General features: G+C 37.9%; 1 protein-coding gene across 6 annotated transcripts in view; it reads left to right on the top strand.

The window, feature by feature from the left end:
- The first annotated feature begins 1092 nt into the window (after positions 1-1092).
- The window catches only part of LOC115981842 (ADP-ribosylation factor GTPase-activating protein AGD4-like), a 44784-nt gene continuing 20594 nt past the window's right edge, over positions 1093-25282 (top strand). For 4 of the 6 annotated variants that reach the window (XM_031104233.1, XM_031104236.1, XM_031104238.1 and 1 more), the window contains exons 1-6: positions 1093-1328; positions 1593-1669; positions 7295-7395; positions 17524-17594; positions 19227-19289; positions 23188-23232. In XM_031104233.1, the coding sequence (XP_030960093.1) occupies positions 1281-1328; positions 1593-1669; positions 7295-7395; positions 17524-17594; positions 19227-19289; positions 23188-23232 (405 nt within the window). In that variant the 5' untranslated portion in view covers positions 1093-1280. Of the gene's footprint in view, positions 1329-1442; positions 1501-1592; positions 1670-7294; positions 7396-17523; positions 17595-19226; positions 19290-23187; positions 23233-25282 lie in introns of all 6 variants that reach the window. The other 2 variants (XM_031104234.1, XM_031104235.1) reach the window with 2 other exon arrangements.

Below are 25282 nucleotides of genomic sequence, written 5' to 3'. Positions count from 1 at the left end.
ACTAGAATTTGATATCTGGTTTAAATGAGGCCAACAAAAATAAAATAAACCAGTAAGAAAACCATCTCCTTACAGGGGAAAAAAAAAATCAAATTTTCTAATCACATTTCATCACTTGGCAATGACTTATACATAGCCGAAACATATAAATAAACACTGAGAAAGAACCATGGTAGGCATTCGAGTTGTTTTCTTTATATATGACTGAGCTTTGGTGACATTTTTATACTTCAATATGGTGTTTTGATTCTCCACCCAATAAATTTCTGTGCGTGCTGGATATAACCAGAATATTTTACCTCTATAACAAATTCAGTACAGAAACCAAAATAGAAAAAAAAAACAAAAAAAAAAACGAACTGATTACATTGCAAAATGCATAGGGGACTCACCTTTTTTTCTTCTTTTTCTTTCAGATGGTGGAGACTGAGTTACAGCGGACAGGGACGTGCGACAGTGGGTCGGTGAGCGAGAGAGTGAGAGGGTGACTGAGCGGTGAGGCTGAGAGGGTGAGTGGGTTGGGGCCGGCGTCGGCGTTGGCGACGGTGACGCTGAGAGAGTGAGAGAAGGAGAGGGTGAGTGAGAGTGGGTTGGAGACTGAGAGAGGGGTTTCAGAGGACCGGTGAGGCTGAGAGGGTCAGTGGGTGAGTGGGTCGGCGTCGGCGACGGTGACGCTGAGAGAGTGAGAGAAGGAGAGGGTGAGTGAGAGAAGGAGAGGGAGAGTGGGTCGGAGACAGAGAGGGGGTTTGACTGATGAGTGAGATTGAGATTGGAGAGCGTTAAATTCAAAAAACGCCTATTAGAAATCGAGTGCCTGAGACTCGATTTCCATTTTGGAAATCGAGTCTTAGACAGTCGATTTCCATGTGTAGTCCACGTGGAAATCGAGTTTTAGACACTCGATTTCCACGTGTACTCCAACGTCTTTTTTGCCATGTCAAAGGACGTAAACCGAGTCTTAGAGACTCGATTTAGGGGCCCAAAATCGAGCCTCTGAGGCTCGAGTTGCTAGTTTGCGAAAATGTTTCCAAACTGACCCTACTAACTAAATAGTTGGGGTTTTATGGGTAATTACCCATTTTCGCCGAAAAAAAGGTGCACCTTCGGTGTTTTGTCATCCAATTGCCCATATTGCCCTCTCACCTCACCTCACCTCACCTCACGTGAAGTGTGAAACGACTTCCGATTGTGATCTTATTTCCTTCACTCCGATCTGAAACTCAGAGAGAGAGAGAGAGAGGTTTTGCGTTTTTGGGTTGAGACTCGAGTCGAGAGAAACAATGGGTGCCTTTATCAAGCTGGACGATTCCCCTATGTTTCTGAAGCAGGTACAAGCCCAATCGGACCCTCTATCATATATCTATTTTTTTTTTACTATTTCTATACTTGACTTGTTATAGACTCAGATTCTATATTTAATCTATTGGAATTGGATTCCACAGAAATAGTAATCAAGAGGTTGTATTTAAGGTTTTTTATGGTTGAAATTGCCGAACCCATGTAATTTTTCTTTGTCACTGTCTCTTTCTGTATTTAAAGAAAAAGTGGCCATACTTCTTATTTTACTTCTTTCATTTTTCCATTATGTTCAGATATATACGCTAGAACAGACGACTGATGTAGTGAAAGATCGCTGCCAAAGGCTATATCAAGGGTCTAAGAAGTTAATGTAAGTCTCTCACTTATTCCCTATCTACTTCATTCACAGTAGCATAATCTATGTTTAGATTATGCTACTGTGTTCCTACTAGAAATGAGGTTTGATTTAACGTATTTTCTTTTTAATGGTAAGTTACACACTCACTTAATGGTGATGGGTCTTGAACCCATGACCCAACCCTTCACATAGGACTTATAAGGAGAGGAGGTGCCAATTGAACTAGAGTTCATTGACGAGGTTTGAATTTATGTTGTAGAAAAAGTGAATTGAATTGGAGTGCTACACTCTAATAAAACAACAAGACACCCTGTTATTTATTTATTTATTTTTGGTTCTGCTGGTAGGCCACACTCTTACCCATAAAGGTCTTGAACTCATGACAGCCGCCTCCATCCTGTACTTACTAGTGGATGAGTTTTGATTTGAGTTCAAGCTTAGTGGCAGCTTTTATTGCCTTACATTTTTATTTCTTTATTTCTTGTTCTCACACAATAGATTTTCATCTTTGTTAAGTATGGAATTAAGACAAAATGGAAACATTATTCGATTTGTGGACTCTTTTTCTTTCTGTTTATTTGGAGCTAGATGGGTTATGCTGAGATCAGTGGTTTAGTTATTGGTGTGTTGGAAGGGCGTTCGGCAAACAATATGGTATTGAAATTTGGAAGGCAATTCCTTCATTCTTTTATAAGTAACAATAATTTTATTGAAATTTTACAAAGAATACGAAGGCTATAACTGATATATGCTAGCTATATATTCCACAAGTTCTCCTATAGATGATTAGGGATAGGATTCATCTATCAACTCATACGTTTTTTATGGTCTACTCCCATCCAGTGACATCCAATAGAGAAGAGACCCAACAAATTGAGGTTTTATTCTCCTTATAGATAGCTCTTACCCCTTGAAAGTCCTATTCCACTTCCTTTATGATTGCCACATCGGACAATATGAGATTATGTTTCATACTCTACTTCTAAAAGTTTTTGGATTTTGTTGCCAACATTGCAGCATGCCTTTCATTCTTTCAGGATCACCAATTACACATTTCTCTCCAAAAGCTAGAGAAACAAAATTTCATCCATTCGACAATGTAGTAGCAAGTGGTCAGTGTCTTCATTGCTTTTTTTACATATGCAACACCTATCCACCATGAAAATTTCTTGTTTAATTAGATTGCCCACTTAGAATTTTTTCCTAACAATTCTAACTCCTAATCATTAGAGCCTTCATGGAATCTAACATCCCAGCTCCTTATCTCCCTTTTTGTTTGTTGCACCAACAAAGACTCCATTGATGCTTTTCTATCTTTGGAGCAATTAGGAATCATACAAGACAGAAAACCCACTCGCAAAGGCTGATCTCCAGACCTGTAGTCATGCCAGAACTAGATTTGACTACCAGTGCCAGCATCAAAATGGGTGTATTGTAAGAACCTACCCATCCCATCCTAATGCTCTTTCATAAATCACATCCATGAGTTCCTTGAATGAGCTTTGTACTCCAACCACCTCACTCCTCACCATACTTCATAGTTACTACACTCCTCCATAAACATGTTTTGTCCAGCCCAAAGTGCTGATGTGGGAGTGCAGTGACAGCATACGTGGCAGCCATGTTGGCAACATGTGTCATTTATTTAGTGTGTCCATTTTTCTTTACTATCCTGTCAAACTTATTTATGGAGTCTTTTTGGTAGTTGCTATAACCTAGTAATCTGATTATTGAGTGACTGTAAAGACCATTTGGGAAGTTGTCGAAGTGTTTATTGTAAGCATTTAACTCTCTTGGAATGTAGTCATATATATATATATATATACACACATGTCAATGAGAAATCAATAGAAATATATAGTGTGTTTTACAGAAAATTAGCGTTTGGCTTGTGATGGTGTGTGAAGAGTGATTTTTCTACTTTAGCTCTTATCTTTTTGGTGGCGAAGTTCTTTCTGTATCTCTTTGGTGGATTCCATTGAGTGGGGGACTTATTCAAGTCTTTTATCTTGGAGTGATGATAGTCTGCATCCCATTGATCTTTTACCTAGCTGGTGAGCTATCTATCATTCTTGTGTGTACCCTTTGTTTCATCTATCTAATATATTCATCCAATTTCTGATACCATTTTGGTATCTGGGTTTATTTTCCACTATCAATTTGATATCAAAGCTAGTTTTCCTGTTGATTTATCCAAATTCTCATTCAGATCCAGAATAGTTTGTTCATCTTCTTTGTGAATTTTGTATTTTCTTGTAAAGTTTCTTTGTAGATGCCATGTATGGTTGGAAAGATCTATCTTTCTAGTTTCCAAGAAAAAAAAGGGATTGTGATTTTGAATTTTCTAGAGTGAGATTTTCACAATATACTGAAAAAAGGTCAATCTGTTAGAAAGTTACGAATTTTCTTATTCTTTTTTAGAATGGTTGCAAGATGTCAAGGGAACACTAAAAGTGTTGATGTACATTATGAATATGAACTTATTGAGTTGAGGTAATCTTATGAAGCGCTTCATCAAAGGATGAATATAGTCCTTAATGGGATTCCAAACTCTCCAATTCAGAGGTGTAGGAGAAAGTTTGCAATTTTCTATAAAAATGACGATTCCAATGATGACCGTTCAACTTATTCAAGTGCTGTTCCAGAGTCTACTATTGTGAGTCAATGATCTATGAATTGTTTTGTTTGAAACATATTTGAAGATGGTGAAGAATGCTCTAAAGAAGACACTACTATAGATCGGAATTCTTCACCATTCTATGACAAGTACCTTGATGAAGATTGTGAATTGTACATGAGTAGACAAGTAGTCAAAATGATGATGAGACTTTCTTTATTCAAATATAATAGGCCATTGATTTTACAGAAGGGAATTGTTTAGAGGTAAGATTCATTGCTTTAGTCGTAGAACAATTGAGTGTTGAGACATTATCTCTTAAGGAGCAAACTCCACATTTTGATTTTCTTGGGGTTGACAAAGATTTATTTCTTGATAATAAACTTTACGTTGATTTTGGTCCATCAATGGAGATTAAGGCTTCTTATCTAGAAGTAATTTAAATGGGTTCATCGCTCAAAATGATAAAATCTCAACAATTTTGTAAATAAATCTCAACAATTTTGTAAAGATGGGAATCTAGGATCAATGGGTAAATATGCTGATTTGTTCATAGAATTGGCTTCATGTGCTACGCTATGGCAAAATAAGTTACAAATCAAAATTGGTTTAGCAAGATTATCATGAGTGAGAAAAGATTGATAAGTAGCATGTTGGTTCCACTTGTATTGCTAAGTAGCACGTCGGTTCCATTTGGAACCAGAAGATTCCTTCTAGAGTGGCTTTCTTTGTATGGACTGTTGCCTTGGGGAAATGTCTGACAATTGACAATTTAAGGAAAAGAAAGGTATGCATTTTGGATTGGTGTTATATGTGCAAGTGTAATAGTGAAATTGTTGACCATCTATTCCTTCATTGTCCAGTTGCTTTGGAGCTATGGGATATGGTTTTTGGTTTATGCCAATGTTTGTTGTTGAGCTTCTTGCTTGCTGGCAAGGTTGATTTGGTCGCCATTGTAATGGATATATATGGATTGTTGTTTCTTATTGTTTGATATTGTGTATTTGGAAGGAAAGAAATAGTAGGTGTTTAAAGATAGTGAGCGTTCTATGCCTTATCTCAAGCTTTTATTTTTTAGAACCTTATTGGATTGGTTCTCAATGTGGTTAAACCAACCCTTTTTTTCAATTTTGGATTTACTTGATTTATGTAATTTTTGTATATGATATGTACACCCTTGTATACTCTCTGTTTACTTGGGTGTCTCTTTTTTTGATATCAATAAATCTTTATTACTTATAAAAAAAAAATAAAAAAAATAAATAAAGGGATGGAAAGGAATGATTGGACATCCAATAGATCGAGGCAAGGATCTGAATTTGAATTTGAGGTCGAGTTCTTTTCAAGAAGGGGAGTATGATGCCGTAGCTCAGTGACAACATATGTGGCAGCCATTTTGGCAGCATGTGTGGTCTTTTTAGTGTCTGTTTGTCTTAATTTACAGAGTCTTGTTGGTAGTTGCTATATCCTAGTAATCTGATTATGGAGTGATGTAAAGACTATTTAGGAAGTTGTATTTTGTGTTAGAAGTTGTCAAAGTATTTATTGTAATCATTTAACTATCATGCAATGTAATTATCTATATATATCATTGAGGAATCAAAAGAATATAGTGTGTTTTATAGAAATTTAGCTATTGGCTTGTGAGGAGTGATTCTTCTACCCTTAACTCTTATCCTTTGGGTGGCGAGTTTTGTTCTGTATCTCTTTGGTGGATTCCATTGAGTGGTGAACTTATTAAAGCCCTGTATCCTTGGTAAAACTCCCTTGGGTGGTGATAATTTGTATCCCATTGGAATTTTTCCTTGGTGGTGAGCTATTTATCATTCTTATGTGTTTGATTTATTTCATCTATCAAAATTATCTGAGTTTATTTATCCAAAAACAAAAAAAAAAAATCATCCTTCCAACTTCTGGTATCAATTTGGTATCCAAGTTTATTTTCCGGTATCAAACACCAAAGCCACTTCCCCATCAGAGCTTGGTTAAAGATTGTAAACTTCCAATACCCAAGCCTGCATTAGCAATAGGAGTAAAACCTATCCCATCCCACCAACTGATGATTGAATGCATCTTCCAAGCCCAATTAACAAAATTACCAAGAGAGCACTAAAATCCATATTGAAAAAATATGCTGGTAATCTGAAAATTGTTATAAAATATATATTTTATTTTTATTTATAAAAATCACCATGATTACCAAGACAGAGAGGTGAACCAAACCATGTGGTTGCAAGGCTAAGGTGTCTCATTGATGTTATTCATGATGACATCATCAGATAGATGCTGATGTCAACATCCTTTATTATCTGACAACTATTTCTAGATGCTTCTAGGCTTGGATCGTTACACGCTTTGATACTGAATTAAGTCGTAAAATATGAAGTATGAGAGAGAGAGAGAGAGAGAGATGAAAATCAGTTTTAGGGTTGGATCAATCAATCCCTCACCTTAGCACATATTATATTAGACTGATATAACGAGATTACAGAATACCCTTATGTTAATACAGAATATTTTGTCACTGAGAACTATAGGACTTTTGTGTTGTTTATAGAATTCCCATTCCCTACAAATATGAAGCCCCTGTCAAAATGGAATGACTACACCACAATATATTTCAGATGGTGAATCCTCACTTATGTACATTCAAGAAAGACCTGAAAAAAAAGAAAAGAATCATTCAGGAAAGACTTCTGTAACATCTTAAAATTAAACAGCCCACCTTATATTTGTCATCTCCTGTTAGCAGTTGCCATAAGGTTTATCATTTGCCCATAGCCTCTCTCCTTTTGTAGATTCATTATCTTATTTTATTAGGGGGCGGAAGGAAATGAATGTTTTTCAATGAACATCCTATTTGTCCTATGATTATTATTATTTTTTGATAAGTATTTGTCCTACAATTATTCTTTTATTTATTGTTTAAAATCCTTGTGAAAATGTTTGCACACATTTAGAATTAAGGTTGAAGACATGGCAGAGGAAAGCTGCTGATTTCTTTTTTTACTTTTTTACAGGGCAGCTCTTGGAGAAGCATGTATCGGAGACGAAACCTTTGCAGATTCATTAGAAGCATTTGGTGGGGGGCTGGATGATCCTGTTAGCGTATCAATTGGAGGTTGTTGAGATCAATATTTATATTCTAATTTTTCTTCCTCATCTCTTGGAAAATGGTTAGAAACCCATTGGTGCTTTGATAAAAAATAATAAAACAATTCTCTATAACATAAACAAAATCATTATATAAGCTGTAAACACTAAGAAAATTCTGTTTGTTAACTATTATTGTTATCTACTACTACTCAGGCAAAATTCAGACCCCTGAACTTTTACTTAGTTGCACCAATAACCCATGAACTTTTACTTAGTTGCACATTTATGTATGGGTTCATATAAGAATGAAATGGAATCGACTTAAGAGAAGACAGTTTTCTTGCTACACTTGGATAATGGACTTATGAGAGAACAAACTTATAACAAATTTGTAGGGGAATCTTTCTAATCATGAGGTCCATACATGCAACTCAACATATGTCTCTTTCGATCTGAATGTTTACATAGATTTTAACTCTCCTGTTAGAATTAGAGCAGGGAATTTACAAGTCAGATGGATAATGGTCTGTGTTTTCTTGTCATGTGATTCTGTCTTTAAGTTCAAAACGTAGATCTTATGATATCTGAAGATCACAAAACTCTTTCTTTGTGATCATCTGTATTAGAGAACTGAAACTATGGGTGGTTCCATTTTCTTTTTTCTCGAATCCAAATTGATTTGAATTTTCTGTGGAAGAGGGTGGTACTTTCTTCTTGTTACGCATTTTTGAAAGATATAAGGATTCTCTCTGATCGGTTTTCATGGGAAAAGAGAGTGCTTTACGGTTGCTTACGTATATTGAGGATCACTTGTCAAATTCCCGTCCTGATAACTTTGCTAGAACCTTTAGGGATGGTAATAAGGTTTTGATTTTGCAAATGGGATTCAATGCACATGGAAGCTTTCTTATGATCTCTGAGCTTCTTCATGGTCGTCGGAAGGGCCTCATCATTGTACCAGAAGGAAAGCTGGGTAGTGGGTGGAGAGGTTTTGGCTTTCATCTTCGCAAGGCCATTGCTCCCGTCTCTCCTGGCGTCAAATCGCCATCTCATTCTGCCCTGTTTCCGTCAATGCAAAAGTTCAGAAATCATAAGTCCTTTCTGGCGGCAGCGGTGGAAGGTAATCGGAAATCCTATGGTGGTAGTAGAACAGGAAAGCTTGCAATGCCCAATATTCAAAATTCTATCAAATCAAATCTAGCTCCCAAGTCTAGATTGAGCAGTCAGAAGTCTCAGAGCCTGGATTTGCGCGATAGGGGTGCTGGGCAGGTAAGCACGGTTCCTGAGGCTGAAGTCACGCTTGAACTTCAGGATGACGCTCTTAAAATTGCTGACTCTCCTTTCTCGCTAGAAGTTTCTTTACATTTGGTACGTGGGCTGAATGGCAAGTGGGACATTAAGTGTTCAAACATTAAGGAAGTGGGCTGTTCTGGTGTTGGGCCCTTGAAAGATGTCTTTAAACCCAATGCTCTTGCTGAAGCCCCCCCACTTAACCCACCTCATGTTCCCAAACTTAAGCCCAAGCCTTCGTTGGTCTGGCAGCCCAAAAGAACAGCTTGTAAAGAACTGAGTCACCTGACCACCACGAGTTGCCCGTCGCGAGAGACCCATCCTCCAGGTTTGTTAAGTCCAGGCGCGAGATCCTTCCAGTCTTCGTCGTGCCCTTCGACTTTGCCTCTGAGGTCGTCGGTGGCCTCTGATGTTGCCGCTCCCCATTCTCTCATAACCGACAAGTCCGTCGAAGCCAGGTTTGAGTCACCGGCGACGACGGACTCGAATCTACTTTCCGATGTAGCCGAGTCTGAGCTTCTCGGCTCCGACGAGGCCAGGAATGGGTCGGCTTGCTCTACAGTTCACGATGAGAGCTTAGTGCTTGACCCCCGACTGTTTCTCCAGGAGCATTTCGGCAATTTTGACAAGAAATGGGGAAACTCGGAGCAGTGGGTTCTTGAATTACGCGATGGGAGGAGGGTTGCGGTTCCGGTGCAGATTGCTCTGCCTCCTTGTGAAGCTACAGAGGTTTTGGAAAAGCAACAACAGCTTGTTACGTTGGAATATTCTGAAGTCACGAACATGTCATTGTCTCTTTTCGAAGAAGATGATGTATTGGTAGAGGATTGGGCTTCGGATTCCTTCTCGGAGGAAGCTAATCAGCCCCTAGTTGTTGATCCAATTGCTTTTTCTCTACCCTTGGCCAAGGAGAAGCAGTCTCTTGTAGATGAGGATAGTGTTGTGGGTGTGGACACTTCAAGGAGTCAGGAACCATACTCTGATTGGTTTCAAAAGAGATTCAATAACTTTGATAGCTTCCTTGGCACGTCACTTGTGGGTTTAGAAGATCAAGCAACAGAATTTTTATTGGCTGTTGAAGCTGAATTATATCGGAGGGCTGAGGTGAACAAGAAATCGTGTGGTTCAAAAGGTTCGGGGGTGAAAGGTTTAAGAGAGTTGAAAGGGTTGTTTAGTTCCATTAATTATGGCTCTTCATCTGCTAGGCGATGTGGTATTAATAGGAACCGGGTTCTTTCTGTTGCTCAATGAATTTAAAGCTTATTTCCTGGAATGTCAGAGGTCTGAATGAAGTTGACAAGAGGCTTCAGATTCGTAACTTGTTGCGATCCTGGAAGGCTGATATTGTGTGTTTGCAAGAGACCAAACTAGAGTGGATTACTAGAGGTACTGTTCGAAGTATTTGGAGTTGTCCTTATGTCAATTGGTTGTACCTGGGCTCTGAAGGTGCTTCTGGAGGAATTTTATTGATGTGGGATAGCCGGGTTGTGGAAAAGGTGGAGGAAGCGGTGGGGCATTTTTCAGTTTCTTGCAAGTTTAAAAATGTAGGCGACCAATTTGAGTGGGCTTTTACAGGTGTATATGGGCCTAATTTGAACAATAGGCGTAGGTTGATGTGGGAGGAACTATCCGGGATGATTAGTTGGTGGGATTTGCCTTGGTGCCTTGGAGGGGACTTTAATATTATCCGCTTCCCTTCTGAGCGTTTGGGGGCTGCCAGCTTCTCCAGGGCTATGTTTGGATTTTCTGACTTTGTTTCTTTGCATGGGTTGTTGGATATTCATATGGAAGGGGGCCTTTATACCTGGTCTAATACTTCCTCAGCTTCTAGGCTAGACCGGTTCCTTTTCTCCCCTCTTTTGGCTGATCACTTCTCTCAGTTCACCCAAAAAAGGATGCCTAGAGTTCTTTCTGACCATTTTCCTATTCCATTGGAGGGTGGGTGTCAGCGAAGAGGCAGAATTCCCTTCTGTTTTGAAAATATGTGGTTAAGGGTGGATAACTTTGTAGACAAAGTGAAGGAGTGGTGGGCTTCCTATTTGTTCCATGGTACCCCTAGTTTTATTCTTGCTAAGAAGTTGGCTGCATTGAATTCAGACTTAAAAAAGTGGAATGAAACTGAGTTTGGCAATGTCACTTTTAAGAAACAGGCCCTTTGGAGTAAGTTGATTGATTTGGATGCTAAAGAGGAGATTCATAGTCTATCTGCTGAGGAGAAGTTAGCTCAAACTAATCTTCGTTTAGATATTGAAAAGTTGACTCTTATGGAAGAGACAAGTTGGAGACAAAAGTCCAGGGTGTTGCATTTGAAAGAAGGGGATGCCAATACCAAATTCTTTCATAGAATGGCTAATTCCAACAGGAAAAATAATGCCATCGAAAGCCTTATGGTTAATGGTACTTTGTCGTCGGATCAGGGTATAATTGCAGACTACGTTTCTCATTTCTTCATGAATTTGTACTCTGAGCAGCAGGTTGAGCGGACGTTTCCAGATTCGTTGGTTTTTCCAATGATATCTGGGGAGAATGCGGATTGGTTAGAGAGGCCTTTTGAAGAGGCAGAAATCTTTGATGTTATTCAAAGTTTTCATGGTGATAAATCCCCTGGTCCTGATGGCTTCCCTATGGCTTTTTTCCAAGCTTGCTGGGGGATTGTTAAGCCGGATCTCATGGCTGTTTTTCATCATTTTTTTGCCAATGGTCAGTTTGAGAAAAGTTTAAACACAACTTTTGTTACTCTTATTCCTAAAAAACATGCAGCTAATGAGATTGGAGATTTTCGGCCCATTAGCTTGGTTGGAGGGGTTTACAAAATTATTGCTAAAGTTTTGGCTAATCGTCTCCGCTTGGTGATGGGGGATATAATCTCAGCATCTCAGAATGCTTTTGTGTGGGGCAGACAAATCCTTAACCCTGTTCTTATTGCTAATGAATGCCTTGACAGTAGATTGAAGTCTGGGTTGCCGGGGCTGATTTGTAAGCTGGATGTTGAGAAGGCTTTTGACCATGTAAACTGGAATTTTCTGCTACAGATGTTAGAAAGAAGTGGATTCTCTGCCAAATGGAGACAATGGATTCGCTTTTGTCTTTCTACTGTCCGCTTCTCCATCTTGATCAATGGCTCTCCTTGTGGTTTTTTTGGTAGCACCAGAGGCTTGAGGCAAGGTGATATGTTGTCTCCTTTGTTGTTTGTTTTGGTGATGGAAGCTCTTGGTCGAATGTTGGACAAAGCAGTTCTTGAAGGTCGCATGTTGGGCTTTAGTGTAGGTAACTTGGAGGGAAGATCCATGGCGGTGTCTCATCTCCTCTTTGCAGATGACACGCTTATTTTCTGTAAGGCTGATTTAGATCAGATTTTGATCCTTCGCATGATTCTTATTTGGTTTGAGGCGGTGTCTGGCCTTAAGATCAACCTGGGCAAATCAGAATTGGTTCCGGTTGGGGTTGTCAATGATTTTGACCTTTTCTTGGTTGTTCTTGGCTGCAAGTAGGGCTCTTTCCCTATGAAATATCTAGGTCTTCCTTTGGGAGCTAAATTCAAGGATAAGTCTATATGGAATCCTATTCTAGAGAAAATGGAGAGGAGATTGGCGGGTTGGAAACGTTTATACTTATCCAAGGGAGGTAGAGTCACCCTTATCAAAAGCACCCTATCTAATCTACCCACTTATTTTCTTTCTTTATTTCCTATTCCTGCTAGTGTGGCTAGCCGAATTGAGAAGCTCCAGCGGAATTTCTTGTGGGGCAGTCTTGGAGATGATCCTAAAATCCATTTGGTTAAATGGGCTACTGTTTGTTCTCCTATTTCTTCGGGTGGCTTAGGGATAAGGAAGATTAGACTTTTCAATGAAGTTTTACTTGGAAAGTGGCTTTGGAGATTTGGGGTTGAGGAAGATGCCCTTTGGAGGCAAGTGATAGAGACAAAGTATGGTTGTATGTGGGGGGCTGGTTTTCCAGAGCTGTGATTGGCCCTTATGGTGTTGGTTTATGGAAAAATATCAATAAGGGATGGCATTCTTTCTCTCACCATATTCTGTATGATATTGGTGATGGATTTAGAGTGAAGTTTTGGCAAGACCGGTGGTGTGGAGAGACTTCTCTTGCTGTTAGATTTCCAAACTTGTTCAGATTTTGTAGGAATAAGGATGCTAGTGTGGCTGAGCTTATGATGTCCGCTCATGGTGTCCTCTTTTGGGATGTGAGATTCATTAGGAGTGTGCATGCTCGGGATCTAGAGTCTATGTTCGACTTCGTGGCATTTATTTATGGTTCGCATATAATGGGGCGAGGTGAGGATAAATTGTGTTGGATTCCTAACAAAGTTAAGGGTTTCTTGGTTAGTGGTTATTATAGAATTTTAGCTGGCACCGCTTCCATTGGGTTTCCTTGGAAAAGTATTTGAAAGCAAAAGATTCCCTCTAGAGTAGCTTTCTTTGTTTGGACTGCTGCTTTAGGGAAATGCTTGAGGATTGATAATTTACGTAAAAGGAAGGTGTGGATTCTGGATTGGTGCTACATGTGTAAGAGAAATGGTGAATCGGTTGACCATCTATTTCATCATTGTCCTGTTGCTTCGGATCTATGGTCTATGGTTTTGGGCCTTTTTGGTGTTTCTTGGGTTATGCCGCACTCTGTTCTAGGGCTGTTATGGTGTTGGCAAGGCAGCTTTGGTCGTCATCGAAATGGTTATATTTGGTCCATCATTCTTCATTGCTTATTGTGGTGTCTTTGGAGGGAGAGGAATAGTAGATGTTTTGAAGATACTGAGAAATCTATTCTTGACCTCAAGCTTCTCTTTTTTAGAACTTTAAGGGATTGGTTGTTTGCTTTGCAAGATAAATCTTTCCCCTCTTTTATTGATTTCCTAGACTCTTGTAATTTTTGTATTTGATTTCTTTTCCCTTGTACACTTCCTGTGCACTAGGGTGTCCCCTTTTTTATCAATATATCTTTTACTTATCAAAAAAAAAAAAGAATGAAATGGAATAGATTTGTTATAAAGAAATAGAACGGAGCGGAAAAGAATGAGGTATTCCTTTTCTAGTGTGTTAGGGAGTTTATAAAAAGAAGGGAAGGGAAGGAAATGAAATGAATATAAACTTTTACTCTTATGCTCATATATATATATATATATATATTTTTTTTTTAAAGACATCAGGATAAGAACATTTTCCCCTTTATAAACTTTTACTCTTATGCTCTTCCACTCTTATGCTCATATATATATTTGGGAGGATTGCGTATAAGGAAATGGAACGTTCAGAGGCATGTCATTCCTTCCCACAAAACTCCCAAAGAAAGGAATATATGGAATATTCATTAAAAGTTCATTTTAATCCATTTCTTTCCTTTCTACTGCTGAGAAGTAGCAAATAGGTACTTTTTTTTTTTTTTTTAAGATCAATGATGGGAAGTGAGCATGCTTGTAACTTGGCTACTGAAGGCCCATTTTTTCCCAAGTAATACCATTTGACCAATCTCACTTTAAGCATTATTGATTGGGAGCACATTAGAGGATGAGTTACTAGGCTTCCAATCACAACCAATATCTTCCAATCTTGGTCAAATCTATGTTGCACTGATTGAAGATATATCAAGTTTGTTCCCATTCCCTAATACTTGAGATAAATTAGATGGTATTATTTGGGAACAATTTGGCCCTTTGGTGTTCTTTACTATGTGACAAGCACCTTGTTATTTTTTTCTGTATTTAACAAGTGCCTTTCACCAAAAGTGACAAGTTGCAGGCTCAAGTTCTAAGTTTGAGGTTGCTTCTAAATGGGTCCTTTAATTATGTAAACTTACAATCCACACCATCGGGTCGGGTATTAACAAAATATGACTGAGCCACTTCTGTCAACTTTCGGTAGATTCTTGCTGTTAACCCACACAGTAAAAGAAAAAGAAAAAAGTATTAGACAGAAAAACAGAAAAAAATCGTTTTTAGGTTGGTTAATAGAGAAAATTTGATGGACCATAACGGAAGGGGCACATTTACATCATTGTAATAGTCAAGGGTGTAAAATGCAAGTTTTGAAAATCAATGGCCTTGTTTAGAAGTAACCCTAAATTTAGAGGGTTTATAAAGTGAATTTTTAGCATTGATATAAAGTTTGGGCAAATTGTAGTTTCCCTCTTAAGCATAGGGCAGTTGCAATATCATCACTTTAGTTTAAAATGGAACAATGCCCCTCTTTATCTTTTCATATCCCCTCCCTTAGTATTTTCCATCAAACTAATCTTTATCTTTTCATATCCCCTCCCTTAGTATTTTCCATCAAACTAATGGAAAGTTCAATTTTTAGTTTTGTGAAAAATGTGTCCAGACCAATACATTAATGACCTTAATACCCGTCAATAACAAACACATCCCATGCATGATTTGAAGGACCTTCTTTATGCATGTGACGTGTTTGTTTTTGGAGGGTATTTAGGCAATCATTGTGCATATGATGTGTTTGTTATTGGAGGGTACTAAGGTCATTGACCTGTGTGTTTGGACTTTTTTTAAAAAAGAATTGATTTTTTGGTTAATTTGATGGAATACTAAGGGAGGGATGAAATTGATGAAGGACAAATTAGGGAGTTTGTCTATGTGTGTTTGTGGTGGGCTTAGGGTTAGGAAATAAGAAGAATTAGAGAGAAATTTAGGTGGTTAGGAAATAAGAAGAATTAGAGAGAAATTTAGGGTGTTCAGTGCTGTATGAATAGTAACCATGAGAAGAAAGAAGAGGAAGAGAAGAAAGAAGAGAAATGGAGGAAGAACCAACAAAGGCTAATGTGCATATTGCTCAAATACAATAATTTTATTAAAATACTCTACCTCTTTTGAATACATTGAGCACAATATATAAAGACTTTTTCTTGTACTAGTAGTAATAATACTCCTACTAGATCTAAAACTTTTATTCTTTAGAACACTATTAGATTGGATGTCTATCGTAGAAAGCCATTCTATCATTTCAATTTATGATTTGATGGATGCCTGTAATTTGAGTTCTTGATTGTATTAATCCCTAGCTATATATGTCGTGTATACTTGGGTGACTCTTTTTTAATGTTTGAATAAAATTTTTATTGCTTAAAAAAAAAAAAATCCTACTAGTACTAGGATTCATAGTTTGACTAGTGAACCAAAACCTAATTGAATTAAACCAAAGCCCATACATGAAGACCCATAAACTAAAATAAGACTTATTAATAAAATAAAACCCATGGTTCATAACTATGGCCTATACCTAACAATTGTAAAATTACTCAAATACTCTTGACTCTAGAATAACTCAATAAAATATTAAAAACCTAATTAACTACCATGGACGCTTATTCTTGGGCTTTGCCTTAGCCTTAGGCTTCCAAAGAGGATGTTCTTTCTTGTGCCATGCTATGGTTGTGCTATCAAAATTGCAATTGCATCTGCGTTTGCCTATACTTAAGGGGGATGGGGAAGTGCAATATAAAAAAAAAAACTTGTCTCTAGAATAACCAAATAAAATATAAAAAAACCTAATTAACTGCCATGGACACTTCTTCTCCGGCTTATGTCTTCTCTATATTCACTCTCTCTTCTCTTCATTAGATTGCATCTTTCTCATAAACCAACCAACCACTATCCCCACCATGACCACCACCACCACCACCACCACTGTCAAAACCCATCACCTTCACCACCATCACCATCAAACCCACAACCATCATCACCACCACTACCTCTCTCATAAACTAAACAATCACCATACCCACAAAAATCACCACCACCACCTCTATCAAAACCCATCACCACCACTATAACCATCACCATCACCACCACCATCATCACAATTACAACCCACAACCCATCACCAGCACCAGCACCAGCACCACCATCAAAACCCATCACCCAACCACCACCACAAGCCTTCACAAAACCCAAATCAAATCAAAAAATCATTGCAAAACATAACTAAAAAACCTCATCACACAAATCTGAAGAAATAGAAAAAACCCAAATCTAATTCTGAGACTGAGAGTGGACGATGTGGTGGTGGGTGGCATGGCGTGGCAAGGACAGTCGGTGCTGTCTGAGAGAGAGAGAGAGAGAGAGAGAGAGCAAACGTGAGATGAGACCGAGGTGAGAGGAGAGAGAAAAGTGAATAAAAAAAGATAGAAAAATTATAGCATGTGTATCCGTACCATGCCAATAGTAGAAGTGTACTGTAGCAAATGCCAAATTTATTTGGCATTTGGAACATCTGCTGTTGGTGGGTTTTTGGTGTGCTAAATGCTAAAATTTTTAGCATTTAGCATACCTGATGCTAGTACTCTAAAAGACTGATTTGCTATAGTTTGTTTTCGGTTTTGGTAAGTGGTACCTTTTGAACCTGTATTGAATTTGCTAATAATTAGTATAAGAGGTATTAGGTCCAACTAAATGAAAATTTAGGGGGTGTTGGTGGATTTTACCCTTGCTATTATTAGTTGCGATTGAATACTTGTCAAAAAAAAAAAAATTTATTTCGATTCAATAGATAATTATGATTAATGTTACTGATGTTGTTATTGTTATTCTAATTATTTTTCTGATATACTTATCATTTTTTTTTAATAAAATTATTGTCCCTTATTGTCTGAGTTGCAAAAGAATTATCATTTTTAGAATTTTGAGAGGGTATGCACTACTTTGAATATGTAGATTTTTATACTTTAATATTTGTTGATTTTTATTTTTAATAGAATATCAGGTCCCAGTTACATGGCAATGGGACCGTTGAGTTACTAATCATGTTCAAAATTGGCTTTAGCAATATTGAAAAATGGAGAATTCCCCACCTATGTTGCCTGCTAATCTGATGATAACCAATGTGAAATTGTTCCTTTATCCCAGGTCCAGTCTTATCCAAGTTTATTACTGCATTTCATGAGCTTGCTACTTATAAAGAGCTTCTTCGTTCCCAAGTGAGTCCTCAAACTGCCAATCAATGAAATTGTTCTTCCAAATGTTATTGTATTATGAATATGAGAGATGCCATTTACGCTGTTAGTGTAATGATCCCACCCCAACTATGTAGATATTGTCCGCTTTGGGACCCATACTCTCACGGTTTTGTTCTCCCCCCAAAGTACACAGTTGTGGGGGAAAAGACCTCTACACATTGAAGGGAGATCAGTACATCCCCATGTGCTTCCTTAGGCGATGTGAGATTTCATGGATTGTAGGCCTCCCTTTTGGGTTTCTACAATCCACCCCCCTTACTGGCACGCATGTGGTGTCCACACTTCCGACTAGGGCATGACTTTGATACCATTTGTAATGACCCCACCTAAACTATGTTGATATTGTTCACTTTGGTATCCATTCCCCTCACGGTTTTGTTTTTCCCCTAAATCATATAGTAGTGGGAGAAAAGACATTTACACATTGAAGGGAGATCACTCCTTATAAGCACATCTCCATGTGCTTTCCTAGGTGATATGGGATTCCATGGATTGTAGGACTCCCTTTTTTGGGTCTCTATAGTTAGTATCTGTGGATCCAAAACATCATTCTTCCTTCAGACTAAGCAATGATAAATTAGTGGTCTAGACACTTTTTTTGCCTCTCTCTTACTGTTCATATACATTTGTTTTTAACATACTTCCTTTCACTACGAGCTTTGTCTCTTGATATTTGTATTTATTTTCTTAAACCTGATCTTACCTTTTTTTTTTTTTTTTTTTGATAAGACAATAATCTATTATAAAGAAGATTGCTTGAATGCGAACGTCCTTAAAGAATTACAAATGAACGCTCAAGAGGACCAAAAAATCAATGATAGAACTACAAGACACCCTCAAATTGCCATACAATATTCAAAAATAGTTCTCAAAAAACCATTCTAATTTCTTGCATAGATTGCTCATCATTCTCAAGAGTCCGGTGAGCCCTCTCTCCATATGGTCCACATAATGCAATGCGGAGTAGCTTGTCACACTGCCCTATTATGGTGACGTCCAAACAGCCCTCCCCAAATAGTCAACAAATCAATTACTTGGCGTGGCATAACCTAAGGAATCCCAAAAGCCGGAAAAGCCAAAGACCCCAGCTTCCTAGCAATGGACAGTACAAAAAGTGCTCAACTGTTTACCAACTTTTCTTACACATAAAACATCTATTAACAATTACTAGCTTCCGTTTAACAAGTTTATCTATTGTCAGTGTAGAATTAAAAGCTGCTGTCCATACAAAAAGATAACAAGAATATATTGTAAGCCATTGAACTAGTGCTTAGTGTTATGGGTGTTTGTTGCAAGTGTTTATAGTGGGTTAGACGGTTATATATATAAAATTATAAAGTTTTGCATTAGTAGGTGATGCTATCACTTGTTACACCAAAGTGTGATGGGAAGAAGTTGCATTTGTAGGTGATGCTATCACTTTCTATATCTCCTTATTAGTTGAAGGCCAATGCATTTTTACCTTCGCACCAACCAAAAAAAAAAAAAAAATTTCCCTGATTAAAGTGATGGGAAAATGCTAAATCTTTTGTCCATTTTGGTGTCTGTTTGGAATGTTTATTTTATATTGAGTTGACAAAATCTGTGTCACAGGTAGAACATGTCTTGATTGACCGGCTTATGCACTTTATGACTGTTGATCTGGAAGATGCAAAGGTAGACTCTTATTCCACTTTAGTTGTGATGATAATACTTTCTTGGAAGTTGACAAAGGCTTTGCAATATGACTATAGTGTAGATGATAATTTATGTCCTGGATGGTATTTACTCTGGACTACGTATTCTATAATCTAGGAAATAAAACATTAAAATTACTCCTGAATATACAAAATTGCAGCCCCAATTTGCATTTACGTTATGCTAGTATAAGAAGGAATAAGTGGTAATATAATGTGCCAGATACTAATATGTTGTAAATTCTATTGTTTATTTTAGTAAGTATAATTAGAACTGTCAATAAATTGAAAAGGCAAATGTGCCTATGAGCTTTAGCTCAAATAGTACCTACTCCCTTAGTTCAAATTGCAACACCTCCTTTTGTAAGTGTGAACAGAAAGATTAATTGTATTTCTTCAACTTAATAATCTTATTAATCCTAATACACAGGTTTTGACCCTATCAGTTCAATCTCTTCCAAAATATCTAACATATATTTCCTCTATGATAGATTAATTTCTAGCTTGGAACACAATGCCTCAAATCCCAAGAAATAGCATAGCTTTCCCAAATCCTTAGTTTGGAATGAAGAAGTAACGTCTTTAACTCAGTAATCTGCTTTTGGTCATCATTAGTTATGATGATATCATTAGCATAAACTATAAATATTTTTTTCCCTCTCTCAAAAGTTTCAAATAGGCAATTTTGCATTCCAAAACTGACTGGCGTTGCCAAACTTGCCAAACAACACTCTAGGAGATTGTTTGAGTCTATACAAGGCTTTGCGTAGTCTACAAATCTTCCCTAACTCCCATGAGCAACAAACCTAAGCGTTGCTCTATGCAGACTTCCTCCTGTAACTCACCACGTAAGAATGTGTTTTTGACATCTAACTAAAATAACGGCCAATCCAGATTAGTAGCTAGGGATATGAAATAGCAAATAGAAGCAGTCGTAACAACTGGTGAGAATAGGTTTCAGAATAATCAATACCATAAGTCTGGGTGTGCTCCTTCGCCACATGAAAAGCCTTCAAGTGCTCAATAGACTCATCAGGTAAGTATTTCACAATTTATACCCAACAACAGCCAACAGTAGACTTTCTTGAGGGAAAAGGTACTAAATACTGAGCACCATTCTTGTGAAGGGCTAACATCTTTTTTCCCGTGGTTGTCTTCCAACCATTTATAGATAGGGCCTCCTAGACATACTTAAGAACAAGCATAGAAGAGATAGGGGTGGTGAAAGCACGGAGATGATGCCTCTGTAGGAGAAATAACTTTAGACAGGTGGAGGATGGGATGGAGATGGATCTGCAGGCAGGTAAGAAGGCTCAGTAGATGGGAGCCTCAACAACTAAATACCTGTGAAGGTTTCCCTAAATTTGTGAGGACCATACCCCCCTGAAAAAGGCCAAATAAAACCATCTGAGATACACCTAAATTTACAGGAAACAGAGTGCCTCCCCACTGCTTCCTCTATCATTTCCACCACTCTTGTGTCCCAAAGAATAAGAATACCCCCGGTGGATCCTGCTGAATCTACGGAAGAACGCAATCAGCAAATTGGCTAGGCCGAATAATTTGGGCCATCCCTTGGGACATGTTCTTCACTATTGGTTCTTGCAAACAAACAACATCCACCCTCCGACTTCTTAGCAAATTCCTCATTCTCTGACATTTATCCTTATCATTCAAGCCCCCGAATATTCCACAAAAGGACTTTTTTTTTTTTTTTTTTTTGATAGATAATGAAAAAAATTTTATTAAGAAAAAACTAGCCAACCTGAGTACATTGGGGATATACTATGGGGGCAAAAATCAAGAACCAAAATTACAATGATCAAGTAAAGCGGGAAGGTAAAAACATGAAAAATGTGATAAAGCCACACTCCAAACAAGGAGAGTATGCAAGAAAAAAGACTTAATCTCTAACAAGGACTGCTCACATCCCTCAAAGCATCTAGCATTCCTTTCTCTTCAAATACACCACATCAAGCAATGCGGCAAAAGGATTTTTAGCTTCATTAGTTCAATACTTCCCCTGATCCACTTATTAAGGTAGAGTCTAGGCCCATATGCAAGAGGAGTGTTAGAATATTGGTTAAATGATTAAATTCACCATATTCTAACCGTTTAAGCTTTTAAGGATAATCGGTAATTTGGGTCCATTATAACAAATACCAAACTAGACAAGCATTATAATTATCACCTCGCAATTCCATAATCCAATCAACCAAATCAAGAAACACAGGAAACCAAAATATAGAGCCATTGTCTACTAGGATAAATGGATAACACCATCAAGTTAGTAGAAAAGCAGTTAAGACAAGCAAGAGAGAATTGTTTCAGGCAACTGGGCCTGTAAATTTGAAATAGATGAGCAACAAGTTGCGGTCAAGAGGCACTGGTATGTCTTAACAACGACAAGGTGAGAACAAAGTAATGACCATTATCTCTTTGAATTGGCACTGTTTCAACCAAGTAGCAATAGTATCGGCCTATCAGGTTGATATTAGTTGTTGGAACAATGGGAGCTTGTAAATCTGAAGTGTTAAGTCCTCTAGTTGGTGATAATGATAGTGTGTGGAGTTTAAGATTTTATAGGGAATTCAATGATTGGAAGTTAGCGGCTTCTTACTCCTTTCTTCACTTCATCCAAACTTGGATTCCTAGGGGTGGAGGTTGTTATAGACTTTGTTGGCATCTCACTGGAAGTGGGAAGTTTGACATTCGGTCTTTCTATCATTCGAAATGTAACTCTTTCTACTTTCCTTTGGAAGGGCATTTGGAAAGTAAAGGTTCTTAAAAGGGTGGCATTTTGTATGTGAACAGCAGCTTATGGCTAGATTCTAACTTTGGATAAACTTATACTTCGTGGTCGCCCTTTGGCGAATCGTTGTTGTATGTGCTATAGTAATGAGAAATCACTTGTTGATTTTTTGTCCGGTAGCTCATTCCTTGTGGATGTATATGCTTCAATTGTTTGGGATTGATTGGGTAATGCCAGGTTTAGTTGTAGACTTATTATTTTGTTGGTATCATTGGCTTAGGAAACATAATTTTGATATTTGGAATTTGGTTCCAGGCTGTTTAATGTGGACTATTTAGACTGAACAGAATCGGCGTTCTTTTGAGAATACTGGGAAATCTTTGGCTTAGTTGTTAGATTTATGCCAACGGACCCTCTTTGATTGGTCTCGGTGTTGGGGTCTCTTAAGATTGTTTTGCACTTATGGATTTTCTTTTGTCTCTTAGAATAGCTTAGTGATTGTTTGTTACTTTTTGATTTCTTTTTTACTCTTTGTTCACTATTGTGAACCCTATGTATTTTTCCTGCTACTCCATTTTCAATAATATTTTTTCTTACCTATCAAAAAAAAAAAAAACAATGGGAGCTTTGTGCTCTTACCAAGAAACAAGGGAGTATCAGATTTTTGCTAGGAAATGAAGGTTTCAAGTTCAGAGTGTTCATCATCATGAACACGTTGTTCATTTCATTCAATAAAAGTTTTATTACCTATCCAAAAACAAGAAGAAGAAGGATTCAAGTTTGATGCTGGTCATTGACTGGCAGGAAACAAGGAAGCTTCAAGTTCTTGCTAGGAAGCAGGGGTTTTGGGTTCTATTTTGGTCACCAGTGGTTGATTTGGGTTTAGAAGCTTTTAGTGCTGTGAACGGACTGTCCTCAACCTTAAATTGTTTTTCATACTTATTTGTGTGATGGGTTGCTAGCTGTAGGAAATGGTGAATTTAATCATTTAATCTAACATAAGTGAAGAACTAAACTTTTCTATTTTGGTTTTGTTTACTAGAAATTAGTGTGAGTATTGAGATAAGGTTCTTGAAAGTTCTTCTCAATTATTTTTTCCTTTCATGCTTACCTCTTTACTTTGCAGGAGTCCCGTCGACGTTTTGACAAAGCTATACATGCTTATGATCAGGTATTGAATATCCTACTAAAAGCTTCTTGTATGAATCTGTCTATATATTCCCCCCTAGTTGATGAGATGCTTGAGTTTCAAGCTTGTACTTAGAAAATATATGTTTATTTTATTTTTATATTTTCAAGGAGTTTCCTTCTACTATTGGCTTGAGGAGCTTTCAAAATCTTTTGAGGCATTGAGGGAATACCAAGAAACTGCTTTTGTATATCTTTACCAAATTCCTATATTTCTTTCTTTGATTGCATTCCATCTATCCTTCCCTAACTTCCCTGTTCCCTCATGCCATCCTAGATCACTATGAAGATTCTCAAACGTGACAATTTTATCAAGAGGGGATATTTGTGTTAGAAACCCATGGGAAACCAGCTTGCAAGAGGAGGGTGCCAAAGAGCTTATAAACACATGGTTAAGCTTGCACTTAATCCATGTGAGACACTAGGATCATACCATACCACCACGCTCCGCAGGTGACGTCCACGGTGACTCTCTATTGGCATTGATCCTATAGTAGCCCCCCCCCCCCCCCCCCCCCCCCCCTTTTGGGCAGCTCCATTGACCTATCAGTTATTCAATGACTTAGTTAGCCATTTTAATTTAGCCTCTAGGTCGCCCCCCTCCAAGACTTGAGACCCGACCACAAAGCCGCAACTCATTTGTTCCTATACTTAATTAGCTACATCCGATTACTCGATGTAGTGGTTGGCTCTGATACCAAATGTTAGGAGTGGTTCCTAATGGGGATGGATAGGAATTGTAGGGGAACGTATGAGAATTGTTGGGTAATTGATTTAATTCAAGGTAGTCACCCTCCATAGAGAAATATTAAGAGAGAGAGAGAGAGAGAGAGAGAGGGGAAATGTACTAAGTAATCAATTGGTTTATTCTTCAATGATATCTAATGTTGAATTACAATTATGTATTTAAAGGAAACTAGCTCTAATCTCATTGGCCTACATGGCTCAAGATAATTGGTTAGTTAATTCAACATGTGCTTTATGAATTAAGCCATGTGTTAAATGAGTTACATGTGCTTAAATCCTAACTAACTTATCCTAATCTCAACTAACTAACTACCTAACTAAAGGGATTACAACAATTATCTCATATTCCTAACATTTCCCTCCCCTTGAAGACGCCTTGCACACAAGGTGTTGTTGTGAAATGACACCTTCATGAGGGGAAACCGGCCATTAACCCAATACTTCAAAGCATCTTGAACATTGAACACACCAACTACTTCCAAGCACTTTGTCACAACCCATAACTTGTGCAAGTAGGTCCCATCATTAACTAGATCAGCAAAGGAGCACCAAGAAATCTTTATGACTTGGCCTGCCTTTCTATCAAATACGAAGCCCCCCTGACCATAAACTTTCAAACCAATGACCACCCATGCAACTCATGTGGGTAAGGAGATGATTGTCCACAAACTGCAAATAATGCAGTAAATGGATCCAACTGATCAAGATCCCATGAAGCCGATATTGAGGATAGAGAGAGTTTCTTGAGAGCAGTTTTTATATCTTCACAACCTTTAAGATCCTAACTCACACCTAAGTTCTTATAAAAATTATGATCAGCTCGGTTATGGAAGCCATCATTTATCCCAACATAGCCACCAAGAAAGAATCATCTAGTTCAAATTTAATTGCATTGCCACTAGTGTGTGTGGCTGTTAATTTCAAGCCTTCATTCTTGATTACATGAGCAGCCCCATTTGTTGAAGCATGAGTTTGGCCATAGTCAAATGCCATTGGATCACTTGTATCCATGCCAACAGCAACAACTTTATGCATTGTGGATTCTTGGATCATCATCACCTTCTTTGTTGGTTCTTTGGACTGAACTTTAATGGCAGTGTGTATAGGGATATCATCATCCACTTTGACACAAAAATCAACGTCCCGTCTTGCAATCTTGAGAGCTCTTCTTTCATGGCCTTTTTAGATTCAGCCAAGGCCTTGACCTTCTTTAAAACATCCTTGACATCTTCTGAAACTTTGATCACCATTTGTCATAATGCATATGGGACACTAGGATCATAACA

This window comes from Quercus lobata, chromosome 3 (genome assembly GCF_001633185.2).
Source record: "Quercus lobata isolate SW786 chromosome 3, ValleyOak3.0 Primary Assembly, whole genome shotgun sequence".
In the NCBI taxonomy this organism is placed as follows: domain Eukaryota; kingdom Viridiplantae; phylum Streptophyta; class Magnoliopsida; order Fagales; family Fagaceae; genus Quercus; species Quercus lobata.
The sequence above is the reverse complement of the archived record's forward strand: the minus strand, read 5'-3'. Positions and strand labels throughout refer to the sequence as shown.